We start from the raw sequence: 8,829 nt of genomic DNA on the forward strand, positions 1-8,829 counted from the left end.
GAGTACACAAAGTGTCTAAAATGACCCTCCCTACAAACAAAAAGCAAGTAAGAACAGAAGTCTACATATAATTTTTTTTTTTTTTACTTCTATTTTCTTTTAAGATTTGTCACATTCACTTCAATTGCGTTATTGTAACCCCAATTTTTTCAAGAAATGTTTTGAAGTAAGGAGGGATAAAATCTCCCCACATAACGTATTCTTGAAAAATCCAGACGAGACGAGACTGGTCAATGTTATTATCATTGAACTGTTCAGTCTATTACTGATTTTTATTTCCACTTCACTTTTATCCAAAGAGACGGAACTATTTGCACTGTATTTATCAATGGGACAATATTCATACAATACTAGGCTACCTAGAAATAATCTGTCAGCATACTGTAACTCGCATTAAAGGGGTCACTTGCAAGTCGCAGCAGCACGAATTATGTGCCCAGCAAAATCTGATTAAAATATTATGCGTAATTAACAGTGAGTGGTGGTTTCAGACATTATAGTGCCGCACTCGTACTGACTCTTATTCTGCCTGAAAGAATGAAAAGACCGTACTGAAGGCGGAGCGATTCGACCAATCAGATGAAAGGAGCGTTTCAGCACCGCCCACAACGTGCGACTGAAATATTGAAGCCATAAACCGAATTTTAAACCCCAAACGAAAAATGCTAAACTAAACGGAAAAACGAATAAACCAGCCGTTTTTCCATTTCTCGTTATTGCATTCCAAATAGGAGATGAAATTATCAAAACGTACACGGACCCACGCACCAAAACGGAGCGACACAACAACACATCTACGATGGAGAAATAATTAAAAACACCATGTTCAGGTTTGACTGTAATATTGTGTCTTAATTGCAAAAAAAATACGCTTCAGTACAAAAAAAATTGACAGAGTAATTTTTTATTGTTATAATAATAATTTCATAAAATCTAAATAAATAAAAAAACTTGTGAAATGATGGATACCTGTAAAATGGCAAATAAGCCATTGACTAATGCTCTGAAGCCATCTGGTGGCTGTTGTTGAAATTTCATGTTATTTTAATTTTAAAAGTGCTTGTTTTCAAATAGATGACAGCAAATTTCCATTAAACCATGGCACATTGGCCATGTTATCTCCATGAATGTGTTCTTAAAGTGAATTCTACATAACAAGTTATTTTATAAAAACTGTTACGATCAGTTATGTTTGTATATTCATTGTTTGTGTCTTCCAATAGATCTTGATTGGTGGAAGTCAAGGTAGTCAAAGGAGTGGCTTGCTGGTTATAATTGCAAATAAAATGCATGGAGGTAAAAACTGGCAAAAGCCCAAGAATCTGCAAGGCCTTGCTAGAATCTGGGGTTGATCAATCTACCACAGCCTGAACCTTGTCAGTATTCATTCGCACCCCCTTGGGCAAGACAATATATATATATATAAGAAGGGAACGGACTGTGCTGTGCATGAAAAACACATTTCTCCTCCTTGACTAAAAGCCGATTCTGAAGCACAGGCCTGATGTGTCATCATTTACGTATGAATCCTTGCATAAAACGTTGGTCTCAATGCTGAAGACGAACGTCCACTCTCGTCACAAGATCAACCAGATCATCTAAGGCAGGTGGTAGCTCTAGAGTGTAGTTCATGCATGTGAAACTCAATGGAGTGGGCACGGAGCACACATTTCAAAGTAGAATAACTGTCTGTGTCATAGTTTTTTTTGAGAAATAAACATGAACTTAGCATGTTTCCTAAATATATGCAAACATTTTATGGTATTTTTATGCTTTAGTACAGTCAAAAAATTACATATAGCACTTTTAAAGATAGGGTACATCGTTTCTGCACTATTGTGTTATCTAGCAGAACAAAAATTAAGTATGCGCCAACTCAAATATCACAAATACAGAGGCTACTTTTAATAAAAGGTCCAAAATATTAGAAATACGTTTTTACTTTAAGTTTAGCTTATCTGTCGAGAAAAATCTCCGCAAGTTTGTCTTATCGATTAAAACCCAAACATTCCAAATCACGTAAAAACACTGCCAATGTTTACCTTTGTTTTACCCCATTGTCTCAAATCTTTGAACTTTTCTTGCACTTCTGAAACACTATATAAATTTCCTTTTCCACACTGGGGGTGCTCCACCCCCCTTAGGATGCGAGGGAAGGATGCAAGAAAAGAAAATGACGATGGAGGAATCAAAGAGATGCTTATTTGTACAATGGAATTTTCTTGATCACTCAAGCGTCATTTCAAAGTGTCATCAGCTGCGCTCGAGGGATCTGCCCTTATGGTGTTTAAGTTTGGTTAAGACATCTATAATAAATATTAATAAAGCAAGATGCCCTGTTGAAAAATACCTTTGAAGGGTGCATATCTTAGACTATTAATATGGACACTTTTCACATTTTTCTGGTGAAAGATCTAACATGCCTAGTAGGCCTAGTGCATAACAAACCTTGTTAAATCTTGTTTAAAAAGTCTTAGATAGTTGATGTTTAGTTAATTCATAGTGACTGGTTCAGATAACAGTGCAAGTGGCACCAAATGAGAATCAGTTGCGCTTGAGCATCCACAGCAAAATGTGAGTCAAAAATTACCTATGAAATTTCAATCCAGTTCACACAGTACAGTACTATACATGCACTTCTCTTTCTCTCTAATTCTGTTTTCTTTATTTCTCTAGCCCTGTCTGAGGCATCACCATGGAAACTGTACCACTCCCTGTTCTTCTCTGTCTAATGGGAAGAGAAATGATAGTTTCCATTCACTGTTTTTGAATATACTATAAAAAAACAACTAGCAAGATCTCAAGTGAAGTGTTATCTATGCTCCATTAACATGCCATCAAAACTGGTGAAAAAGATTGAACTACATATAGGTGATTGACTGCCCCCCTTTTTGCATGTGTTGTCACACATGCAAATGATTTACATGAACAACAGTGTGTGACTTTACAAATGAACAAAAAGAATACTTGTTGAAAGACATCTACATTATTTATAATGGGAGATCCAAAAGATCCATTGTTTAAAAGATTCTGCACACACAAGGATTTTGTTCTGTAACTTTATAGGCCATGGCATACTGGAAATTTTGGAGGCCCCTAAGAGACCATGATATAGGGCCCGTCCACAAGTGGTTACGTTATGCACAGATTACATTATTTTGGGCTATTTAGTGGTTTCTTAAATAGGCCTACCTTTTACTTTGCTTTTGCTGAAATGTTTTCTCTTGATCTTTCTAGATTTCTGTCATTTAGAAAGTTTAAATGTTAGGCTACAGCAAGCCTACAGAGAGTTTGTGCTGGAGATGTCTTTTTTGAACCATCAGCAGTACACATTTGACAGTCACATAAATGAGAGAGAAGTGATTGTCAGATTATCCAGATACATAAAATAAATATCTACCTATCCCACAAAAACTACGAGTATAAAAAAAGTTGCTTCAATATTTATGTAAAAAATAAGTTGAAAATATTTTTTTAAATAAACCTCATGATGAAACCCTATGTGAGATGCTGGGATAAGCTCAACATTCCCGCGGCCCTTCATATGACACGCGATTTGGAAAATATTAATTCTTTCAAATGATTCTGTTGAGGGTTTTTACAACAATCTGTGTCTTTCTATTGTTTGCTTCAGACTTTTAAGACGCGCCCACGTTCAGACGGTCGGCTATGATTGGCTGGTTTAGATTTAATTTGCGCCCTCGCTCTCTGAGAGTCTATTCTGATTGGGCGACGACGACTGCTGTGAATGACGTCATCGTGTGGAATGCCCATTCATCGGAGCAGTTGGGCGTTGGACTCCGCATCTTATTAGTAACCAGGGAAATTTCTCCATTTTCTGTGCTGTCTACATTGTCACGGGCACAAATTTGGGAATAAAAAAAAATACTTGCACTTTCCAAGGTTTTTTCCTACACTTTTCTTCTACGAGACTGGATTTGCTCGCTACTTTTAGTGCGCTCGTTGGCCAGGTGTTTTTTTTTTTAAGGAAGAAGTTTGTTGCTCTTTGTTCTGTATTGGGATCTGTTGAGCTCTTTGTTGGAGTGAAAGCATGGGAGCGCAATTCTCCAAGACAGCTGGAAAAGGAGAAACGGCTGCAGAAACACTTGGAGAGGCTGCAGCTTCACCCTCCAAAGCTAACGGACAGGTAAAAACCCGGCCATTTAATGAGAGAAGTAATATATGTTTGGTGTTTGTTATACGAATACTTACGCGGCGTTCTGCTGGAGCCCAGCATCCAACAACCACACAAATTAAAACAATTTTTTTGCAGCGCAGAGGCTTTGTCAGTTTTTACGGCGAGTATTGAATTTAATTATGACTGTAAAATATGTTTAATTTTGCTCAAATGTTTATAGCTTACAGCTTTAGATTTGAAAACCAATTTTGGCGTCGCTTTTCCGGAGAAGCCTTTGTTTAGAATTGAGGAGCGTTGGATTTTATTTTATTTTTTGGAGAATTGAAGATTCGAATTAAAGATGATTTATTTAAACAAACCAGGAGATGTGGAGAATAATTTAGTTTGTATGAGCATTTCTGTGTTTGCCGTCTTGAAAATGATCTTTCAGGGGGAAGCGGGGTTGATTGTTGGAGTAACAATGGCTCGCCACGCCTTTAGTCATAGATGCTCGATAGACGCTTCAGTATCATTGTGGAACTCTTCCACTGGTAGAAACCATATAAGAGCAATTAAAACGGTTGTAATGGCCATTTATACAGTCTGTGTTTTGTACGGGTTTGTTGTGGCGTGCGTGATGAGGTTCAATAATTACATGCTAATCAGTTGGCATTTGCTTTTTTTTTTTTTTTGGCGCGTCGGTTCTTTCGAAGCGTTGATGGACAAACGGCGCCCACTGGTGGTTGTGGCAGTGTAATGCATCGAGGCTTCGCATACGAATGATTTTTTTATTTTTTTTACCCGTAATGGTCTTTGATCATCATGTCATGTGGATAAAATGGAAGCAATCCCCTATCAGTGCATATAATTGTTTTTGTATGTGCAGCTTGCCCTGTGTCCTGACTTGGTGGTGCTCATGTTAAGCCAGGCTTAATAATGGTTGTCTGATGGTCTGTGTTTTGCTTTAGGAAAATGGCCATGTGAAGGTGAATGGTGACGCATCTCCAGCGGCTGCTGAGGAGAAGGAAGAGGTTCAGGCTAATGGCAGTGCGGCAGCTGAGGAGGGAGAGAAGGCTGAGGCAGCTCCGGCTGAAAAGGAGGCTGTGGAGGGAGATAAAGCAAACACAGAAGTGAGTGCACCCACTGAAGAGGAGGCCACAAAAGCTGAGGATGGCGCAACTCCATCCACAAGCAATGAGACGCCCAAGAAGAAGAAGAAGCGCTTCTCTTTTAAGAAGTCCTTCAAGTTAAGTGGCTTCTCTTTTAAGAAAGCCAAGAAGGAGACGGGGGATGGAGATGGCGGTGAGGAGGCCAAAACTGATGAAGCTGTTGAAGGAGGTGCATCAGAAGAGAAGGCCAAACCAGCAGAGGAGGCAGAATCCAAACCAGAGGAGAAACCAGTAGAGGAGCCCAAGGCTGCCAGTCCTGCCCCTGCGGAGTCCAAAGAGGAGGAGAAACCCGCAGAGCCTACAGCGGTGACAGAGCCTACTCCTTCTAAGAATGAAGCACCTGTAGCAGAGGAATCCGGTCCCACTGTTCAAGAAGCAGAATCCAGTCCAGAGGTCCACGCAGAATCTGCCACAGAGTAACATGCACAGTCCAGATCAAAAGATAAAGAGGGTGGGGGTGGGGGGACAAAAAAACAACAACAGAAAATCAAGGCATATTTCCAAGTTGTACAGTGGAGTGGTCCCAGGTTATAAGACGTTGGAGAACTTTGTTTGCAACAAGGAATATTTTAAAGCTTTTTAGTCTTTTCTTTTTTATATTTCCCCTCTCCCCAAATCTCACTCTACCCTTGTGGCTATTCTTGGAGCTGTGAAAATGGGTGGCTAAGTTGAATAATACAGAAAATTTAAAATTTGTCTCATATATTTTTTTGCGTCAGTATTAACTGTTTTCATTTTTTTTGTTTTGAGTTTTGCATTTTTATACAAAACAAAACAATGTCTACATTTATGAAAATGTATAGACATGCCTGTGAATTAAAGGCAGCTGGTTCAGGGGTCAAAGAGGGGTTCAGGGAATAGGAACGAGAGTTTTAAAATTTTGGCACCTTGATGACTCCGCATTATACCACAGACTATGTAGTAGTACAAAAACAGAACGACCAACAATTAATCCACTACAATTTACAACACTAAAGTGATTTTTTCCCCCCTAATAAGCCAGTTTAATTTGCAATGCCAAGTTTAAAACAGCAATTTTAAAGGTCCTGGGAACTTTAAACACTTTTTTTTTTTTTTTAGCTGTAACCATCTGAATTCAGTAGGGAAACAATTTGCATATGCTTTATGGTGTATTGCTGGTTCTATGAGCTTATTAAAGCGTAAGTATGTATAGAAGGGGTGTTTTAACTGTGATTATTGTACAAATTATATCTTGATCTCAAGAAGCACATGCAGCTCTTCTATCACCAAGTCTGTTTTTGTAAGTCATCCTCAGACCATTGGAGCATTTTTTTAAAACTCAAACCAAGCTGTGACACGTATTGCTGTTTTTACTGTGGTTTTTGATTACAACAGATGATGCTTTTTTCAGTGGTCTTTTGACCAAATTAATGAACCTAACAGATGCAATGTTTGTGTAGCATCTTGTCTCTTTCTTTTGTAAATATTGGAGAAGCTTTTACCTTTGACTTAGAGATTGAATGTAACTTTGCTTACAAAATTGATATTAAACTTCTCTGCTGAAGGTGTTCTAAATTTTATGTGAGCACACTAAAAGCAAAATAAATGTGAATGAAATTTGAATTTTGTCTAACATTTTGCAAGAAATGAGTGGCCATTGTTGATTGATAATCAGCATGTTCAAAAAAAAAAAAAAAACTACTAAAATACAAATTTACTAAAATGTAACACAACAAACATGTAAGAGTGGTATACTACCAAGTCTGAGCAAGTGATTTCTAGTCATTATGGAAGTAAAAATTGTTGTTTTGAATTTTAATGTAAATTTGTGTACAAAAACAGTCCAACTGCATGAGTCATAAAGGAGATGTTAAATAACGTTGGGAATCAAGCATTGAATGTGTTTTACCTATCACATGGCCAGGGGAAAAATCATGTCCCTGATGTTGCTAGAAATTAACTGAACATTGAATTCCCTTGGAGCTGCCTTAACTTAACTGACTTGCTGTAGAAAACAATGCAGTCATGTATTGCTTCCTGCCAGGATTCAGCTCTTAACCACTACACCCCAAATGCAAGTAACTTTATTTATTTACAGTCTAAGGTTTTCCTTCTGCTAACTTCCTTTAGTACAGCCATTTCCTTTAATCTTTTGAAGGTAAAATCATTCTTTCGTAGGGAGTGTAATCTGAATCAAACCTGTGGCCCAAATGTGTTATTCAATACGACAATGACACCATTAATCAGCTCCTGAATGTATAGCAGCCCTACCCAAAATTCTCCAAAGATCAAGTTCACACAGACAAAAAGAGAGAGCAAAATATACTGTTGGGGAACACACCTTGACCCCGTTAAGAGACCAATATGCACAATAAAGACCACAAGTCAAAGTTTAAGTTTAAATAGAGAGTTTAGTGAAGAGAAAGTTCTCCACATCTCCAAAAGCTGCAGAAAAGTAAAATAATCCAGCCTCAAACTAATTTAAGATACAGAAACACTTGTACTTACAGTAGGAATGTGCAGAGAGTTCCTCGGGGACAAGAGCTCAAATGTAAAAAAAAAAAAGTGGCATTTATATATGGAGTAATTCCAATTAAACACTATGTGTGTGTGTGCATAATTATAAAAATAAAGTTTAGTGTGTTCTTGAACTGCTTACATGATATACATAATAGGCCGGTTGGTGGCTGTTGAGCTTCATTTAACCAACGATGATAGTTTCATAAACCGGTTTTCTGACAATATATCCTACCCACTTAGGATGTGCCACCTAGTTCAACCTGTCATGTCTAATCTAACGATATGAGCTTCTTCAGAATGAATTACTATGCTAAAAAAGAATGTAAGAAACGGGTAGCACATCTTGTCAGCTTTAAATGTCTATATGAAATGAGCATGTTTGCCACAGCCGTATCACCCTGCAGCCCAAGACTGGTTGCCCACTGAAGCTAAGCAGCGTTGAGCCTGGTCAGTACCTGGATGGGAGACCTCCTGAGAAATCTAAGTTGCTGTTGGAAGAGGTGTTAGTGAGGCCAGCAGGGGGTGCTCACCTTGTGGTCTGTTTGGGTCCTAATCAAGCGGCAACCTCCCGCTCTTTCTCGTGAAGCCAACAAGGAAGTGACTTAAACTGTAATTCATCAACTGGCCGCTAGAGGCTGGCTGCAAAAGGGAGTCAATCCCATAGACTCGCCATGTTAAAATGGCCAACTTTACAGCACAAAAAAACATGTTTACAGCCTGGTTCAAAAAATTATTTTGGTTTATATAGCTAATTTTGCCCTTCATGACAACTGTGAGGGGGGTGAATTTTTTTAACTCACCCGTTTAAATTATATTAAGACTTAAAGTTCTGCATAATTAAGGGCGTGGCCACTTGAGTGACAGGTGGATTGCCGCTGCCGTCACCACCGTCGAGCTAGGTGGGCGTCGCTTCAGCAACCTGCTCCTGCCTCTTTGCCCATTTTCGATTATCCGGGAGTGAAGCATGGTGACGCGCTGCCAAAATGGCGACGGCCAGCTCCGCCTACTTTAGGCTTCAAAACGCTCCTCGGAAGTCTACGGGTTACGTCACGGACACTACGT

General features: G+C 38.7%; 1 protein-coding gene across 2 annotated transcripts; it reads left to right on the forward strand.

Moving 5' to 3' along the window:
- The first annotated feature begins 3,736 nt into the window (after nucleotides 1–3,736).
- Nucleotides 3,737–5,760, forward strand: LOC107709525 (myristoylated alanine-rich C-kinase substrate-like). Of its 2 annotated transcripts, none has more exons than XM_016514017.1 (2): nucleotides 3,737–4,147; nucleotides 5,086–5,760. In XM_016514017.1, exons 1-2 carry the CDS (start codon nucleotides 4,052–4,054, stop codon nucleotides 5,704–5,706), a joined length of 717 nt encoding a protein of 238 aa, XP_016369503.1. In that variant the 5' UTR covers nucleotides 3,737–4,051; the 3' UTR covers nucleotides 5,707–5,760. The 2 variants fall into 2 exon arrangements, with proteins under 2 accessions (XP_016369503.1, XP_016369502.1); XM_016514016.1 differs by lacking the exon at nucleotides 3,737–4,147 and adding an exon at nucleotides 4,161–4,298.
- The last annotated feature ends 3,069 nt before the right edge of the window (nucleotides 5,761–8,829 follow it).

The sequence above is a fragment of the Sinocyclocheilus rhinocerous genome, unplaced genomic scaffold (genome assembly GCF_001515625.1).
Source record: "Sinocyclocheilus rhinocerous isolate Xijiao unplaced genomic scaffold, SAMN03320098_v1.1 scaffold3859, whole genome shotgun sequence".
NCBI classification, from domain to species: Eukaryota; Metazoa; Chordata; class Actinopteri; order Cypriniformes; family Cyprinidae; genus Sinocyclocheilus; species Sinocyclocheilus rhinocerous.

Coding starts and splice junctions, on each gene's coding strand:
- LOC107709525 (XM_016514016.1), top strand. CDS start 4,167: ATGAGAGAAGTAATATATGTTTGGTGTTTGTTATACGAATACTTACGC. Junction 4,299..5,085: donor AGGCTTTGTCAGTTTTTACG/GCGAGTATTGAA, acceptor GTTTTGCTTTAG/GAAAATGGCCATGTGAAGGT.